Source organism: Portunus trituberculatus, chromosome 17 (assembly GCF_017591435.1).
Source record: "Portunus trituberculatus isolate SZX2019 chromosome 17, ASM1759143v1, whole genome shotgun sequence".
NCBI lineage: Eukaryota > Metazoa > Arthropoda > Malacostraca > Decapoda > Portunidae > Portunus > Portunus trituberculatus.
In genome coordinates, this window is record NC_059271.1 from 21,414,827 (window position 1) to 21,434,138 (window position 19,312).

At 39.2% G+C, this 19,312-nt stretch overlaps 1 protein-coding gene and 1 long non-coding RNA gene across 2 annotated transcripts in view; one reads left to right on the top strand and one right to left on the bottom strand.

The window, feature by feature from the left end:
• Positions 1 to 10,006, top strand: part of LOC123505099 — a 39,863-nt gene extending 29,857 nt beyond the window's left edge. Inside the window, exon 3 of the long non-coding RNA XR_006675055.1 lies at positions 9,899 to 10,006. This is a non-coding gene — a long non-coding RNA (uncharacterized LOC123505099). The remainder of the gene's footprint in view (positions 1 to 9,898) is intronic.
• Positions 1 to 10,010, bottom strand: part of LOC123505098 (cardioacceleratory peptide receptor-like) — an 88,639-nt gene extending 78,629 nt beyond the window's left edge. The window contains exon 1 of the mRNA XM_045256145.1: positions 9,885 to 10,010. Coding sequence (XP_045112080.1) covers positions 9,885 to 10,010 — 126 coding nt within the window. The remainder of the gene's footprint in view (positions 1 to 9,884) is intronic.
• Between the last annotated feature and the right edge of the window lie 9,302 nt (positions 10,011 to 19,312).

A 19,312-nucleotide genomic window follows, 5' to 3' on the forward strand; every position in this document is an offset into this window, starting at 1 on the left:
GTGTTGTGTGTTGAATTATCACATCTGAAGCAGAAAGTCGCTTTTTATTTTTATACAACATGCTGAGAAATATTTACTAGTTTTGTGGTCAATATATAAAAATTATATGAAAATAAATATGAAAGTGAATGAGTTCTATCAATGGTTCCTTTTTTTCTGAGTGAAAGAGAGAGAGAGAGAGAGAGAGAGAGAGAGAGAGAGAGAGAGAGAGAGGGTGGGGCTGTTAATCTTTCTTCCTCTGATGATTTGGAACATGTTTGTATTGTCTTTCCCCTGAAGCATTCAATCTCTCTCTCTCTCTCTCTCTCTCTCTCTCTCTCTCTCTCTCTCTCTCACACACACACACACACACACACACACACACACACACACACACACACACACACACACACACACACACACACACACACACACACAAAGGAAAAAAGTAACAATGAAAATAAATCCAGCGGTTAACATCATAAAACCAAATGAACAACCAACATTAGCAACATTAATAGTCAGATTAATAACACGTGATAACAGGCTGAGAACATTAGAGGAAATAACTTTACTAGCAAACATATGACTGGCGGTGGTAATGGTGGTGGTGGTGGTGGTGGTGGTGGTGGTGGTGTTTATTTCACTGTTCTAGGCTTAATATTTGTACGTTTGTAGTTATGATATTGGTAATCGTGATGATTAATATACTCGTACAAAGAGTGAACTGAGACAAGGTAGTACGTAATGATGGTAGTACTGGTGATGGTGGTGGTGGTGTTGGTGATGGCGGTGCTTACGTGATGTACATTTATAGCTCTATGTTGGCAGTAATGGTGATTGGGAATGATTTTTACTGCTGCAGTGAGGACTGATGAATGTGAGGATGGATGGATTATTGAAGTGATGAACGATGATAGTGATAGGACAAGTGATGGTGGGGAGCAAAGCAGAGATGGTAACAGACACTGATGAAAATCCACGCTCTAATAACCGCTGGTTGTTTCTCTCTGGAAGGGACTGGCAAATGGTGGAAATCCTAAACTGTAGAGAAAAATGGCTTCGGAGCGAGCAAAGAGTGGGAGATAATCTGTGGGAGCGCGGCCAGCTGAGAAAAAACGGACGAGAGATGTGCCCTAGGCAAGACAGTGAGTCACGCACATGTAATAAGGAACTGGTTTGGAAGTCTTGAAAGTTTTGAGGTGACCGCACTTGCTACCGAATTTTGCATAGGACGTATTGACTTGCACGTGTCGAGCACTTTGGAGAAGGTTAACAATACTGAATCAACTGACATGTCACGTATTTTCTTTTACTTACACCGCCTTAGATAATAAACGACTTGGGAAGAAGATGAGAGGTGTCCATGGGATGGAGTGACTTGCACGCGTCGATTATCTTGTAGAAAGTAGCTGTGCTGAATCATTTGGCATATAACATGTTTTCTTCACGTAAGGCAAACATTTAGATGATTAGCAACGTTGCAGAAAGACGGGATATGCACAAAAAGCAATTACTTGTCTAGTAGATTAAAGAACTGACATGTTATGTTTTCTCCTCGGAGATAAACACTTAGATCATTAGCAACGTAGGAGGTAGAGGAGAGGCATGCATGGGACAGTGACTAGTGGCCACACGATCAATAGGCGGGGGAGCTGATATCCGAGGTCTTAACCAGTGAGAAACAGCTGCGGTGAACCACTGACACACTACACCGCTTGGCTCTTGTATTGTGGTGGCATTGACAACAGACTTATTTTTATTCTTTTTCTAAGAAAATTTACATATCGGATTTTTAAATCTGATATGTAAGTGTGATGAAAAAAGAAAGTGTGGGTTCTACGAGATTTATGACAAAAAGAACTTCGTGAGATTCATGAATATTAGTTATATTGTTTTAACTCTTTCAGTACTGGGACGCATTTGTACTCTGAGTTTTGTGTATGATTAAACGATTTTATTTACATTAGGGAAGATCTATGGAGGTCAGAAGATGAATGGCCTAAACCTTCACTATTTTAATCCCCACATAAGTTTCTGAAACTATAAAATCACTAAATAGTAAGCAAAATTAATATGGAAACGCGTTATGGTATTGAAAGGATTAAGCAGAGATGGATTCCTACACTTTTTATTATTTTTAAATAGTTTTACAAACAATCATGCAAGCAACTTGATATAGAAATTATTATTATTGCTTATTGTTGTTGTTGTTATTGTTTGTTGTTGTTATTGTTGTTGTTGTAGTTGTTATTACTGTTCTTGCTGCACCACCATCACTACCACCACCATTAATATTATAACTATTATTGATATTAATGGCGCTATTGTAAGAAAATGAGCATCCAAAGAGCACAATAGCACACAAACTATTTCTGAGACGAAGCACTTTGTTGCAATTAATAGTTTGTGAGGGGTAACTTTTCTTTCGACTTCCTCCAACAAGGTATGTCACAACAAGTCACCAGCCTCTCCATCGCTATGTCTTCCTCTTTCAATTACACGCATCACCAGCATGTTTTCATCGCTATTCATTAATCCTTCTTCAATTCTACCTCTTGTGTTACAAATAGCATTCGCACATCTTCCTCCAATGACTTCATAAATCTTTCCTTTTCTTTTCTTCTTTTTTTTGCCTCGTGGGATCTTCTTTAGCATCCCTGTCGTGAGAACATTCTTCTCTTAAGATGGTGAAATATACTATACTTGAGCAAGGATTTTCTGCCCACACTCAATAGTTTAGCAAGTCTCCAGGAAAACAACAGTGAAGAATATACTCCACCTCATAAAATTCCGTTGTCTAACTTTATTACTGATATTAGAACATAAGAATATAACAATATTAGGAAAGCTACAAGAGGCCGTCTCTCCCGCACGTGGCAGCTCTTGTATGATATATACTTCTTGTAATATATCCACCAGTCATCCTATTCGTAAATTTGTCTAATCTTGTAAAGCTACCTATTGACTGAGCACTTACAACCTGTTACTGACAGTAAAACACTCATTTCATTCAAGAAGCCATAAACAGTTTAGATCTGTAAAACATAGATAACATCTAATACTTTTTAATCATTCCATTACCAATTTATTCTCAGTGGCATCTTCTATTAGAGCAGAAACATAAGAGACCTTTAAAAAGAAGATTGAATAAATTTATGATTGAGAATGATATTTGAAAATAGATAGGTGTGTTCCATGCAGGGATTGCCATGTGAGGCCTGACTGCTTCTTGCAGGTTCCCTTATATTTATTTGTGATGTTTTAAATTATGATCTCAAATTGTACCAAACGAGATTAATGCGAAAAACGTCGAAGTTTTGTCTGTGAAATTAAAAGTGGAGTCAGCGATGTTGGTTGATAGCATTTGTAATCCGATCTCTTCTCTTTATTACGTTGGAGAAATGGAGGCGCTGCGACCTCGAGAAACCTTAACCCTCCTAGCTCGAGCACGGAAGGGTAAAGATCCAGTGATTGATTGCAGCAGTTGTGATAAGATTTGTCGCGTTGAGTCTCTGCTTTACTCCAGATGCGTTAATGATACCTATCGTGGTGATTTCGTTAGACTATAATGATATTTCACTTGCTTCCGTGTCTAATCTTGCCATCCCACCTCCCCTTGAAAATGACAGCGAAAAAATAGTGCAAGGTGTTATTATTAACTCATGACTTGCTCTTCATTCAGCAGGGGAGGAAGAGTGATTCCTTAATTTATTAAACCGATGCAATAACTTAGCTTCATCGCTGCTGCTGACGTGATCTTTTTTCTTTATAAGCTGATATGGTCTTTTCTTTTTTGTAAGCTGATATGATTAATTTACCATAAATCACTGTTAGCATTTAAGTAACATTCGTGTTTGTGTTATATAGTTTTATGATATATTTACTTTAAAATGCTAACAATCAGTTAAGAATATAGATTAATCTGAATTATAATTTGACACAATTAAATATATATCTTAAAAGACCAAGAACACAATAAAATAACAAAACTGGGTCAGGCCTATTGAAATGAACTTGTGATTTATGAAATCTGACTTTTTTTCACATTTTACTTTTAGGTATAGATTATTAATATTTCATGAATCACTTGGCTTGTTACCTCTGCGCTAAGTTTCCGTAAAGCAATTCATGTACCGTTGTAAACTGGTAGCGTTGTCTTAGATGTTATGTGTGCTTTTCTATAATATTGGCTTCCTGATCCACTTGCGCTGCAGTTCAGCAAACTTCTTTGTTAACTATACTATCGGGAGCAGTCAAAGCTTTCTTCAGCTGTACCTCTACATTTTGGAGTGCTTCTTGCATTTCGGAGAGGGCAATATCGAAAAGCTGTCTATCAGGTCATCTTATTTAGACGTGTTATTTGGGGTCTTGATAATTTTCTCAACTCCGAGATAGACTTCACCATGGTTAATTATAGTCACAGTTATCAGGCTGATGTTTGGGCTTCTGCTTGGGATTCTGCGATGGCGTAATGTCTACCATAGAAACAACTACGTCACACAGGGCTGAAGCGTATGTGCAGAAAATGGTTTGCCGGACGTTGTGGCACGGGGGGGATTTGCCTCGGCACATCATATTATAACTGCCAATATTGTGTAAGTACACAAAGCAAGGTACAATGACAGGCAGTCAATGTTCTTCAGGGGTACTTATCAATCTGTGTGCAGTTGTTGGCCAGTAACAAATTAAGGACATAAAATCGAACTCCCTCAGCAGAAATCGTCAACTTTATGGATATTCTTACTTCTGCGCGCGCGCACGCACTCACTCACTTACTCACTCACTCACTCACTCACGCACGCACGCACGCACGCACGCACGCACGCACACCCGGTAGCTCAGTGGTTAGAGCGCTGGCTTCACAAGCCAGAGGACCGGGGTTCGATTCCCCGGCCGGGTGGAGATATTTGGGTGTGTCTCCTTTCACGTGTAGCCCCTATTCACCTAGCAGTGAGTAGGTACGGGATGTAAATCGAGGAGTTGTGACCTTGTTGTCCCGGTGTGTGGTGTGTGCCTGGTCTCAGGCCTATCCGAAGATCGGAAATAATGAGCTCTGAGCTCGTTCCGTAGGGTAACGTCTGGCTGTCTCCTTAGAGACTGCAGCAGATCACACACACACACACACACACACACACACACACACACACACACACACACACACACACACACACACACACACACACTAATGTTACTTGGGTTATAAAAGCTGTGCAGTTAAGATTGAGGGACCAGTGGATAGCAACTTAGCGAAGTAACCTTGCAACAAAGTCTTTATGTAATAATTATAGGATGTTTAGATTAGATTACGGTATGGAATGTTACATTGTAAAACTGCAGAAGACTAGCCGCATATTGTTAACAAAGCTGAGAACTCTTAATAATAAGTTACCTGTTAATGTTGGTAGACATCATTGTGTTAGTAGATAAAACCGACTTTACAGTAAATGTGATGTGGGTGTTGTCGGTGATGAATACCATGTTCTCTTTGACTGCACCAATAGGGACATCGTGAGATTAAGGGATACGTATTTGTCAGAGTATTTTACGTATAGGCCAACTTACTTTAAATGTATTCTGTTGATGCAAAGCACAAATGTGAAGGTTCTTCAAAATCTGTCTCTGTTTTTGAAGTTAGCATTGAATATGTTTAGATAAGTACTGAGTGGGTGAGGTAATTCTTTCTTTATTGTTATATTTGAAATGTAAATCGGAGATGTGCTCCATACTTTTATATAGTCTGAGCTAGTAAATAAATTCATTCATTCATTCATTCATTCATTCACACACACGCCCGGTAGCTCAGTGGTTAGAGCGCTGGCTTCACAAGCCAAAGGACCGGGATTCGATTCCCCGGCCGGGTGGAGATATTTGGGTGTGTCTCCTTTCACGTGTAGTCCCTGTTCACCTAGCAGTGAGTAGGTACGGGATGTAAATCGAGGAGTTGTGACCTTGTTGTCCCGGTGTGTGGTGTGTGCCTGGTCTCAGGCCTATCCGAAGATCGGAAATAATGAGCTCTGAGCTCGTTCCGTCTGGCTGTCTCGTCAGAGACTGCTGCAGATCAAACAGTGAAACACACCGCCGTGGTACAGTGGAACCATGCGTGCTTTGGGGTCCGAGGGGTCTCCAAGCGCACGGGTTGGAATCCTGTCCAGGGTCTGAGTGTAAGTTGGGCTTCCTTACTCAGGGCAACGGTTTCCTAGCGGGTGGGCTTTGAGATAGGAGGTACCCCAGAAGTATCCCCTATAGCCCATAAATTCCCGTGAAAAGCCCACATGGTATACACACACACACACACACACACACACACACACACACACACACACACACACACACACACCGCGTAGTGTAGTGATTAGCACGCTCGACTCACAATCGAGAGGGCCGGGTTCGAGTCCCGGGGCGGCGAGGCAAATGGGGAAGCCTCTTAATGTGTGGCCCCTGTTCACCTAGCAGTAAATAGGTACGGGATGTAACTCGAGGGGTTGTGGCCTCGCTTTCCCGGTGTGTGGAGTGTGTTGTGGTCTCAGTCCTACCCGAAGATCGGTCTGTGAGCTCTGAGCTCGCTCCGTAATGGGGAAGACTGGCTGGGTGACCAGTAGGTGACCGTGGTGAATTACACACACACACACACACACACACACATTTTTTTCTCTCTCTCTCTCTCTCTCTCTCTCTCTCTCTCTCTCTCTCTCTCTCTCTCTCTCTCTCTCTCTCAGCAAATGCCGTACCATTGCACAGACAAACCTGTGGTGAAAACAAAGCTGCACGCAGGGAAATGTAAATCGGGCAAGTTTTTTTCCTCTTGTGCTTTTATCAACGCTTGAATGGGGCTGCCAGAAACACAAAAATACTGAGAAAAATAATAAGAAATAAAAATAAATGAAAACCCAATGCCGAGGTCTCCCCAAAATATAAATCAGAATGTCAATCAAATGTCAATGAAATGTTTTAATGCATTGTATATTTCGGTGATATAGTTTTTTTTTCTTCCTTCTTCCCCAACAGGTAGATATTGAAGACTACTGTATTTGCGATTGTATTGTCTCTGTTTGATGCATATTTTTTTTTTATTTCTTGTGGCTATATATCGGAGCCTTTATTTCTACCACTCTGTATGACTAACTTCCTTCCTTGCTTACGCAGCCTCTTTATATTTTCTTCTTAATCACGGTGCCTCAACTAGAGATGTACCGATACCAAAATTTTGGCCGATTCCGATACCGATACCGATACCACCTAATTGGGCCGATACCGATACTACTACTTATAGTGATTACTGCACTGGACACCAGGATGAGTTAGTGGACGGCGAGCGTTATCAGATGGGAGGCTTTGTTTTGGGGGATGCTGTAAGTCCTTCTGAGAACGTTTGTGAAATAGGAGCAATTCTAGAAGCTTTTTGAAGCCATTTGCAAAGATGAATTACTCAGTAATTGGAATGAATATCTTCTCAGTCTTCTGGTTCTTGTCAGTTATTTTAAATTCTTACTTCTTACTCCTTTAGCGACCATTTGGTCTTGTGCATTTTCATTATTAATTTTATTGACGATATTTTGGCGATCAAAAATATTTTAAAATTTATTAAAATTGTAAAACAGACACAAAATATTAGCAAAAGAAACTCATTTTGTTGTGTATGTTTCTCTTTAATTAAATCTGACATCCTTTGATATTAATTCATTACACATTAGTAGACCAATTCAGAAACATGAGCTTTCACCTAATCTTTTCAATTAAATAGAAAAAAGTTTAGTTTATTCTAAATTTCTAGGTTGTGGCTTATTACCACAGAAAGCAGTATTCTATGACATACGGTAATCACCACGGAAACTTAATACGCCGTATTATATTAATTTGGTATCATCAATATCTTATATCGAATATATCACTAAGTAGTAAATTCCTTTTAGGTATCGGAAGTATCGGCATAAAATAAGCCGATACCGATACCCAAAAATTGGGCCGATACCGCCGATTCCGATACCGATACCGATGCATCGGTACATCTCTAGCCTCAACAATGACCTCTCGCATTACTCATGTTCGTTACCGCTTCAAATTACAACAAAGGACCTCCAGGCAATGTTTATCACACTGTAGAATCCTAATCAAAGTGTGGGGAGCGAATGTGGTCCACAAGAGGCTGATGTTTGAAACAATGAGATGAAAACTAGGTTATATACAGGCATAATGAGAGAGAGAGAGAGAGAGAGAGAGAGAGAGAGAGAGAGAGAGAGAGAGAGAGAGAGAGAGACAGACAGACAGACAGACAGACAGACAGATAGACAGAGAGAGAATCTATAACTTGTATAGCTATCTTCTTTTTATCTCGTCTTGGGTGTTTCTTGGGTCACGACACAGACAATAATACTGAACACACATCACTCCAAAGCAACATAACGATGATTATGTGGGTTTGTAATTTAATCCGTCTTGTCACCGCACCGAAGTGGTTAACTAGTGAGCAGAAAAGAGAATAAGAGCAAGAGACGCTTGAAATTGTGCTGCACCATTATTATGTACGTCACTCATGAAAGTCTGACGCAGGACAGCCGTGTACCCTTTTAGGTCGGAACCGCTCCAGCTCATATGGAGGTGGAGGGAGGGTGAGGAGGAGAGAGAAGAGAGGAAATGAGAGACAGGTAAGAGAGGGGAAACTCGGAATCACTGGTGGCCCAAAGAAAGAACCTTGTGTGTGTGTGTGTGTGTGTGTGTGTGTGTGTGTGTGTGTGTGTGTGTGTGTGTGTGTTTCAAATTTTGATAGCAACCATGAACGTTAAGGATGATTATGATATTAGAAGAAATTAACACTAATAACATTTATAATGAAAATAATATAGGTATTCAAGTGGCATAATGAATAACAACGATAGTGAGGATAAGCTCCTTGGGATTGGTGTTTGTAAGGTAAGAAGTGATGGGTTTAAGTTTTATACAATTAGATTTACTAAGGAGTGAAGAAGCAATTAGTTGTTCAATAAGCGGTAGATGCAAGGCTAGAATGGGCTCAATTGCCAGTTACCAGTTACGAGTTGCTATGTTGAAATGCAGTCACTATACAGTTTTTAGAGATTATTGATGATAACTGGTTGACTCTGATATGCATGTGTTAAACAGCGATTGCTACGTGAAAGTCTAGAGCAAAGCTAATTAACTGGCCATATTTACTTTCACTATTTTTTTCTGTTTCTTTTCAATTGTACGTCTGATGAAAATATAAGAAAATAAGGGAAACCACATAATCCTATCAGACCTACACGTGTATGTCCCTGTACTAAACATGCCCAGTTATTTTCACCTACCATTCTAAATCTGTTTAATCCCTTCAGTGCTGGGACACCTTTTCAGCTTGAGATTTGTGTACGATTAGACCATATTATTGACATTAGGAAGGGTCTATGGAGGTCAGAAGTTTAATGGTCAGTCTTCACTATTTCAATGCTCCACATGAGTTTCTGAAGCTGTCTAAAGTAATCAAACAGTAAGCAGACTTAATTTGGAAACATTAATACAGTGGACGTAAGATTGAGGGAAAAGGTGAAGGATACTGGAATTTAGTAGGACATGTTACTCTACGATCACTCGTGGTTGTTTAACAGAAAATTAGATCTCAATAGTCAAAACAATGAGAAACGTTAAGTAAGCGGTACATTTATCCTGACTAATGACTTACGGCAATGGAGTCTACAAAGTTACCGGGGAAAAACATGCTTTCGTGTATCGAGACTAAGAAGAGTGTGATTCATTTATTTACTCGGAATCTTTTAAAAATTCGTAAGGTCTTGTGTTGCTGACAATGAAGAAACAATGGCTGGTAAAAGTGAGTGTAGTACAATTTTTGTTTATTTAGTTCTTTCAAGTTCTTATGTTTGTTTTGGCCTTACATTCTAATCAGTACTCACCGTGTTATTTGCAGAAGCTGTGTGGTTAACATGGCTCGGGTTGGGCGGCCACTCCCCTCCTTCCCCAATACTCGCTAGGGTTTGGGAGCTGCTGGAAGACATGTTTGAACTCTCAGACCAACCCATGTCTCAGTCCCCGTGTCAGCTTCCTGTGAACACCTGACTCTTGTCCTGGCCGCTCCCCTCCAGCCTCACAAGGTACAGATCCGGAACACTTTTTTTCCTCTTCCTCGTTTTTATCACACTTTTCCAATGTCTTTGTAATTTCGATGTCTGAGGGGCCAGAAAGGATCTTATAAGAGTGTTTTGTGTGACTTGCACCTATGTCAACTTTGTTCAATGCCAGCCAGGCAACTATAAAGCCTTTCCTCGCCTCTCACAGTCTAACGTCGGCTTCTGTGAAGCGTTTCCCAACAAAGAGTGTTTTGTACCGTCACTTGCTGAATTGGAAGGCTTTTTTTTTTTTTGTCCTTGGTCTTTTATTATATCACAGTTTTGTTTTATAGCAAGTAGAGAATTGTATATAGATTATCTTCCTGAATATTGTCCGAATTTATGAAAGACATCAAATATAGGTGAAATGAAGAATTGGAAAACTTTAGGGGAGAATTTTTCTTTACTTCATTCTTTTGGGGTCTTTGATAAGTTTTATTTTGAAGCAGACTGGCATTTGATTGTCTTTCATTTTGTATGTTTGTTTTCTGAATTTATGAAAGATAGAAAATAAAGATAGGATGGGAAATTGGAAAGCTCTGAGAAGGAACTAATCTTTTTATTCATGCTTTTCTTGGTGTGATGTCTATGTCTGTATTTTGTCCAGATTACTGAAATACCTATGAAAGGATCAGATAGAAAACATTTGAAACCTTATTGATACGAAAAGAAAAAGAAAATATATATATATATATATATATATATATATATATATATATATATATATATATATATATATATATATATATATATATATATATATATATATATATATATATATGATATCGATTTCCAGTTCCATTTATTCACTTGTTTATTTATTTATCTATTTATTCATTTGTTTATTGAAGTTCATTGCGACTTGTTTTATTTTACTTTGTGTTTAAGTTTCGTGACCAGTGTTAATAGATCAATAGCGTGAGTTTCGCGATAGTTTCCAAGATACTGCGTTGCGTAAAAGGGTTTTGATAGGCGTATTTACACGAGGCCTACACTAATTCCTGATGAAAAGCTGTCGGTTTATGTTAATTATTAGACCAGTGTTATTTGAATTCAAACCCCAGCGTGTTATATTAAAGTGTAGTTATGTCATAGTGCGAATGTTTATAGATGTTCTGGAAATCTAAGGAATATACCTGTGATGTAGTAAACGTCTTTTTATATATTTTTTTCATCCGAGTGCTTTCTTATTCTTTTTTTATTACCTAAGAGTTGTTTCTTATCATATCACCTTTTTGCCTTTATTTTCGTATGAACGCCTTTACATCACTACCACTAGACTGGTTATGCAATATTTTCCGTAGCTTTAGTACATTAATATTTTACCTGAGCGTTTTATCATCATAGTGTTTTACCTTAATCACTAATTATTCTTACATGATAAGATTTACCTTTTTACCTTTTATGAAAGCGGTATTTTATGGTATTTTTCTTAGTGTTAGCACAGGTTTCTACCTTAGAGAGTTTGATCGTCTTCATACCGCCTCGTTTTTTTTTTTTTTTTTATTACGAGGAGTATTTTTATATAACCTTGACTTCTTTATTACCATCATTAGAACGGCCTTATGCAATGTTTTTCGTATTTTTTTTTTAGTGCTTATATTCTATTTGTGTCATTTCTTGGATTCGATGACTAATTCTTTCTTTAGTGTCTGTAAAGAGTCACATGACATCTTCCCTCTTCATCCGTGTGAGTGATCAGACATCCAATCAATTACTGGATCAATTAGTGGATTTTTATATGATAGACTTTTGCTTCTTTCCTATTTATCATTCGGCTGATTTTTTAAAGTTTTTAGTTTTCATTCATTTTTTTCCCCCGTGAGAGTTGTTAGCCATATCCTCTTGTTATTGTCTTTTCAATGTCACGTTTCCTATCCATTCTGATCACCATTAATAACAGCAATTACATATTATTAAATCTTTTTAGTGGGTTTATATGAAAGAATTTTTTTTTTTTTTTTTTTTGTAAAAGCTTAAAGGGAAATTTCTTGTAACTTTTTTTTTTTGCATTTTGACTTTTCTTTCCTTTCTTTTAATATCTCAACTTACACAATATTTACATTTTTCCTGTTGCCACTTTGTGTTACATGGTACTTAATTTTTTTTTATTTATTTATTTCTAAGTATTTTTTTTTTACTACGTGATCATTTGAAAATACTTCGGATTAAGGTTACAGCCGAAAGTCACACGTCTACCTTTTAAAAACGCTCCCATCCATCCATCATGTTCAATTAACTCACGTGACGCTGCTGAAATATGATGGATACCCAAAATATAGTTATTTTTCCTCATAACTTAACTTTCTAACCCCACAACACTAGGTTAGGATACTCCGGTCAGAAAATGCTTTGAGGAAGTAACACACAAAAAAAAAAGACACCAATCTTCACATTACTTTGATATTGAAGGACAGTGATGATTTTATCCAATTCTACCTTTATTCGTTTTGTTTAGTCCTTTCTATTTTGAGAAAATGAAAGAGTCATCGCCAGTTTCAACACTTATTCGAGATTGAAAAGCAGTACTGAGAAAACAGAAGCCAAGAAAGGCCTCTGATATAATATTTTTCCTTCATAACCTGAATTTATTTGATCTAGTGATTCACTAACTGTTACCAAAATGCGCCACCTAGATAGGTTTGTATTCTTAGATTTGTGCCTTTTAGGACCCCTGCACTGACTGACTGCAGGGTTGATACACTGTCAAGGTCCAAGATGTAGCACGTGCAGTGCGCTACTAAGCAACAATGTCTGAGATCTAGTGTCTAACCCAATACCTCTGATATGTTCAGTACTTCTGCTTTGAAGAAACAAAGAATCAATACAACACTCCTCCGAGTTTGGAAGATAGTAATTAAAAAAAGCAGCCGAGAGTGAAAGAAGTTTCAAAACATCTCTCTAAAAACTGCAACACAAACCTACCACGAAAAACTTAGATGGAAAGGGTAGAAAAGAGGCAGTTGAGTGCTGAAGGGCGAATGGTGTTTTTATAGCAGGAGGAAGTGGGGACGTAGGCTGATGGACTTAGAGGAGGAGGTGGAGGAGACGAAGAGAGGAAGAGGGGAAGGCGGTGTAAGAAGAGGAGAAAGATAAAAGGACAAATCAGGCATCACTATTTTTCTATGGGTACAGGGAACGAATATTGTGGTTGTGTTAGATGTGTCGGTCGTGAAAATGGTGATAATGTTAATCTCTGTAGTAGTGGTAGTAGTACTTGCGGTGGTGGTAGTAGTAGTAGTAGTAGTAGTAGTAGTAGTAGTAATATGAGAAGCAAGAGCAGCTATGAGAAAATATATAATTGTGAGGACACATTCTTTTCCAACAAGATCATTGGATTGGATAATTATGTAGTCGAAATGGTCGTCTGCCGTACACCAGCAGTAGTAGTAACAGCATCGGTAGTTGATGTTGTAATGACAGCACTAGTAATACTACCGGTAGATGAAACAATAGCAATAGTAAGATCCGTAAAGACCACAAGTCAAGCAGTATCGTATAAGTAACAGAACCAGAAGAGGCAACCGTGTAACTACAGTACAGGTAACGCACGGTAAGCACAGACCTTCGCCTCACTCCATAGCCACACACTCGACTACCAACACACGCGAACGTTTGCAACCACCTCCTTGCACGCCAGCCCGCGTCACACTGAACACCGCACCCACCCAGCCACACAACCTCGCTCGCTCACTGGCTGGCTACCTCGCTGGCTGGCTGGTTGAAACTCGGACGCCAAAGAGAGAGAGAGAGAGAGACAGAGACAGAGACAGAGAGAGAGAGAGAGAGAGAGAGAGAGAGAGAGAGAGAGAGAGAGATTAACGTGTTCATACTAGTAACGCGGCTGCAATGGTGATACTTGTAACTATAGCTGTCACTTGCATCCTGGTGCCTTATGTGGGAGTAGGAAGGGATTACGGTGGTGGTGGTGGTGGGGAGAGAGAGAGAGAGAGAGAGAGAGAGAGAGAGAGAGAGAGAGAGAGAGAGAGAGAGAGAGAGAGAGAGAGAGGAGGGGAAGTGGCAGTGGATTGTTGATGGATCAGTGGGGTGTCGTGCTTAGTGTATAGGGATGTGGATGGTGATGATCCCTGGGAAGTGTGGTGTGTGTTGGTGTGGTGGCCGCCAGCAATAAGAATACATGATTGATGGGAAACCAGGAAAGGAATTCGATATTTTTGTTTTCTCTCCAACTTGTCCTGTTCTGTTTTGTTGCTGGGTTTTCCCATTTGAGTTTCTACAATTTTTATGGCTGCTATAATACTACTACTAGTAATACTGCTACTGCTGCGGTTTCTTTACTACCACTACTATTACTACTATTGCGGTTTTTACATGATCATATCTACTGTGGTTTCTATACTACTATTACTACTACTACTACTATATTAGTTCTACCACTACTATCACTACTTCTATCACTATTATTACTAACACCACCATACTACCGCTATCATTACCATCACAACCATCACAAATGTCTACCTTATTTTTTTAATCTTATAAATGCAAGAGGTAAACAAAATTGATAGTCCGCCAAAGAAGGTAAAATAATGGAGATAAGTGTCTCATCATTTTTCTCCTTTGTTTTTATAGCTAGCTCTCCTTGTCGTAGGGATGATCAGAAGTGTTTGCCATGACTGAAGGAGTACGAAGAGAAAGAAGAGGAAAAAGAGGTAAGCGAAAGTAAGGATAAGTTAGGTGACAGCCTCAAGACACTCCACTACCGCCTCCTCTTCCTCTTTCTCTTCCTCTTCCTCCTCCTCCTCCTCCTCCTCGTATTTTTTTTTTTTTTTTTTTTAGCTTAAAGGAAATGACCAGCTGGACCGGGATGTTTTATATCATTTAGTGAGGTCATATTCTAAAGTTCTTCTGCGCCGCATCTCCACTACACCCAAAGTCCCTACTTAAAAGTGACACGGATATCCAAAGGTCTTTTAACGGCTCTAGTGATAAACTTAACAGAAAAAAAAGGTACTCTTGATAACTCGTCCAGTAATCTCTTGGGCGCCTTGAAAATGTTTAGGGTGAGAAAGAGAAGTGTTTTAGAACATGAAGCTTGGTGTGTTTGGAAAGAGAGTCATGGCTGGGTGTTGTGCTTCCTTCGTGGTCATTTATAGTCTTTTACGAGAAGGATACGCGAGTTTTAGGGTTACGGCGCCTTCAGAGTTACGGTTATGCTGATGAGATTGCGCAAGTGCTTGACTGAAAATGAAAATACTGTGTGAATGTTACCGGGTTTTTTTTTTTTTTTCTTTTTCATCCTCCTCACCTTTTCATTTACATTTTCTTCCTAAAGGGGGAGTTGGTCTGAGTGCATTGTGATGAAATTCGTACTGTTCGGTTAGTGAATAAGATGAATGAGATTTACTATTTACTTATTCATTTGTTGAAGGGCACGGTATTTGTAAATAGATAGATGTTGCATACAGAGACTACCATATGTATAGACCTAATGGCTTCTTGTAGCCTCCCTTTTATGTTCGTATTTGTATTTTTGCTTTTTTTTCTATTCTCTTGTTTATCCATTTGTCCTTGTTTATTTAATTTATTTGCATATTTACTTTATTCAATCGAGTAGTCATTTTTTCTTTGTTTATATATTCTACTGTTTTTATGTTAACGTTATTTGGTTTTTCAGTAAGTCGCTGAAGTGTGGACTTCTTTCCCATGAAACAAAAGGCAAATTTCCTAGTATTATCGCCCCTTATCCGTGATCGGATAATCCTCGTCAGACTTTGACTGGTTGTAGGATAAAACCTGCGTATCATCGTGCACTCGAATCAGTAATCCATTTAGCAAACTATCACCAGCCAGACGGCCTCACCAGATTTTGCTCGACCGTGGGCAAAGAGATAGTGCGAATATACCAGTTGTTTAGCGAGCGCCCGTCCAGTAGTGATCGATCAGCTACCTTTGTTTTGCACGTCAGGTGGATTAAAGTCTGCTATTGTCCATATCACTCAACATTAAACCATATATTAAGTAGCGTAAATCTGACGGCGACGAGATAGACATTGCATAAGATTTGTGCAGAGTACCTTAAACTGCAGCTGTAGGAGGGTGAATAGCGCTATTCTCCTTGGCATCTGTGTAGGATGGTCATGCACAACTAACCACCACTGTATATATGTGGCCTGATGCACGCACCAGCTTGACCAGCAAGCCGAATCCACGTGATGGGACGAAAGGTGTCGTCCCTGTATGATCTACCCTTTTCATTGAACGATTTCTTTATCGTTCCCCTTTCCCTTGAACGATTTCTTTATCGTCAAATCCGCAGGCGCAAGTGTGTTGTCCAAAATGTGTCGATCTGGTCTAATCACAGCGCGTTCGCTGGCGCTGGCAAATTCGATTGCTAGACACTTGCTTTTTATTTTATCACTGAAGTGTTTCTCTTTATCACTAGAAGTTTCAATTTCAGCATAACCATGATCAGCGAGATATTGAATCCAATAGTAATAGTCACCCTGACTTTCTCATATCCCCGGTCAAGCCAAATTGTGGAAGAATAAATCTTATTTCAATCCTGGTGAACCGGTGAACCCCATAATTGATGATACAGAAGCAACACTTACCTAGTGGTGTAGTAATCTCCCGGTGAATGAAATGACTGTAGTAGTCTTCCGGTGCATAACTTACTAACACTCCGGGTGTCTGCACCTTTAAAACTTGATACAGTCGTCAATGCGACCCCATATGAAAAAAGGAAATGCCAACAGAAGAAGAAGACAATCGTCAATGCAGCTTTTGTCTCATTCAATACCACAGGCCAAAAAATCCTAATGGTCACATTCCATACCATAGGAAAAAAAAAAATAATAATAATAATGATTCTAAAAAAAAAGGATCCTAAGATTTTTCATTTTTTTCACGTTTATTAAAATAATCAAGACCATAAGCCAATACAAAACCACAAATCAGACCATAAGCCAATACAAACTTAAAGACTCCCTAAATACAAAAAAAATTGCATACTAGGAGTACTGTACCTTAAATACACAAATTTGAGGTCCAACGGTTTCAGCTTCGAGTCCTCTCACCGCGTCAGTCTGTGAACTGGTGAGCTCCGGGAGATGGTGTCCGCCGAGCGTTTACGCCCAAATCACACCATCCTGGCTGCTGGTAGAGCCTACACTTCTTGCGCTTTAATAATTCTGCACCCACACCAGCACCATGGGTCTCCGCATCCCAATCAAGGGCCCCAAGAACGAGACAACCGTGGTGGCCAGTAGCTCCGCCAAGCAACAGGTCACCGCTATATGTCCCATCATCAGCGCGAACACATGTCTATTTATGCGCTGAAAGACAAATTAAACACCTGAACGAGACAATGTGATTACGACAATGTGAACGCGACAATTTAAGGCAATTTAGTTACAACATGCACCTGAACGCGACAATTTAGTTACAACATGCATGACTAGCTCTGCACTCCAGATTGATGAATCCTATTACTTACATATAATGAGATCTGGTGCAGGTTCATCAACAGTTAGAATTAACGAGATCTGGCATATGGTTCACCAACACTCTAATTACATGAATCCTATTACTTATATTTAATGAGATCTGGTGCAGATATAGTTTATCAGCAGCTAAAACTAGTGAAATCAAAAATACATGGTCCAACTAAGATTAATGAGATCTGGTTTAGTGATAATTATAAGGACAAATACAATTTCACAAACAAGTAAACTAATCAGATCTGGTTTATCGTTGATAAAGACAAAGACACCCCACATTTACTACCCATTCTCAACAGCCAGAAACTTCATTCTGAACTAGGATGACAACTGAATGAGAAAGGCCATCCCATCCAAACCTGATTGTGACCGCCTGCATGGTCTACTCGGATCAATACTTAACACATGGCTTGGTATTTGTAATTTAAATTTTGTGTAAGAGGTGTAACTATTTACATTCTAAACCATTATCTTAAATTTTGCCCTAAAGTTTTGTTGATGCAAAATCAATACCATTTCCAAGCCAGACCAGACAGCCAGCTACCTTTTACACACACGTGTGGCGGAAACCAAGCACGAACCAACGCAACGAACACCAGAAAACACGGAGCTCACCTGTACAGAAAGAAATCCGCATCCTTAACTTTTGATAGAAGTCAAGCGTTGTAATGCCGGGGACCTATCCAAGGAATCACAAGCAAATCTTTGGTTCGACTCCTTAGAGGCTTCACGAGGAGGAATGAAGCATAAACATCAGAGTATCTGCCCAAACCACTTCATAAGGGTCAAAGTGTTTCCAGCTGATTTATTTATGTGTGTTCTTTAGTGTATCGTTTATAAGTGATACGAATTTATCCAGCTGAACAGCACTGGTGTTCTGTCGACGTTCAGAGTGTAGTGTCGGAGAGACTCACTTGTATTCGGTAATAATAGTCAACGGCACGACAACAATATAAAGTAATTTGTCTCATACGCTTGTTCGTGTTAGCGTCTTTAAGAAAAAGAATGACTGTTGCTATTATTTCTTTTCACCACCACCTGCAATATTACCGCTATTACTACTCTACTACTACTACTACTACTACTACTGTATTACAACTATTTCTACTACTACTGTTGCTACTACTACTACTGTTGCTGTTGTTGCTGCTGCTGCTGCTGCTGCTGCTGCTGCTACCAATACTACCACCACTACATAGTAACATAACACGTTTGATAAAATGTATTTGTGATAAACATTCGCAAGTTCATCGCAGATTTATTGTCAGAAATTTTACAGATATTTTTTTCCTTCATGTCTTCACTTCTATATACTACCAGACTACCTGTTAGAATTATGTCGCGTAACCTATATAGTCTCATAATAAACAAGAAGCGTACTGCTATTTGTACTTTATTTGGTGTTCGGTTTGTTTGTTCCTTTATGTTTCCTGGTTGCTTCTCTGCATTTAACCTCCTTCCCTGCCCCGCCTCTGGCTATCGATACACGACATGCTACGGTTTAGTTCATCGCCCCTCATTGTAACCTAATTAACAGTGTCCTTGTGATCTTTGGTGTTTGGTGAATTGGTTATTCTTCTTGTTGCTCTTAGTGGTGGTGGTGGTTTTGATGGTGATGAGGATTGTGAAGGCGGTGGTGGTGGTGGTGGTGATGTTATTGTTATTTGAAAATACCAATATTTCTCTAATAACGTTTGAAAGAACATTTATAGCAACTGAATGCTTAATCTGAACAAACTACGAAGTAAACAA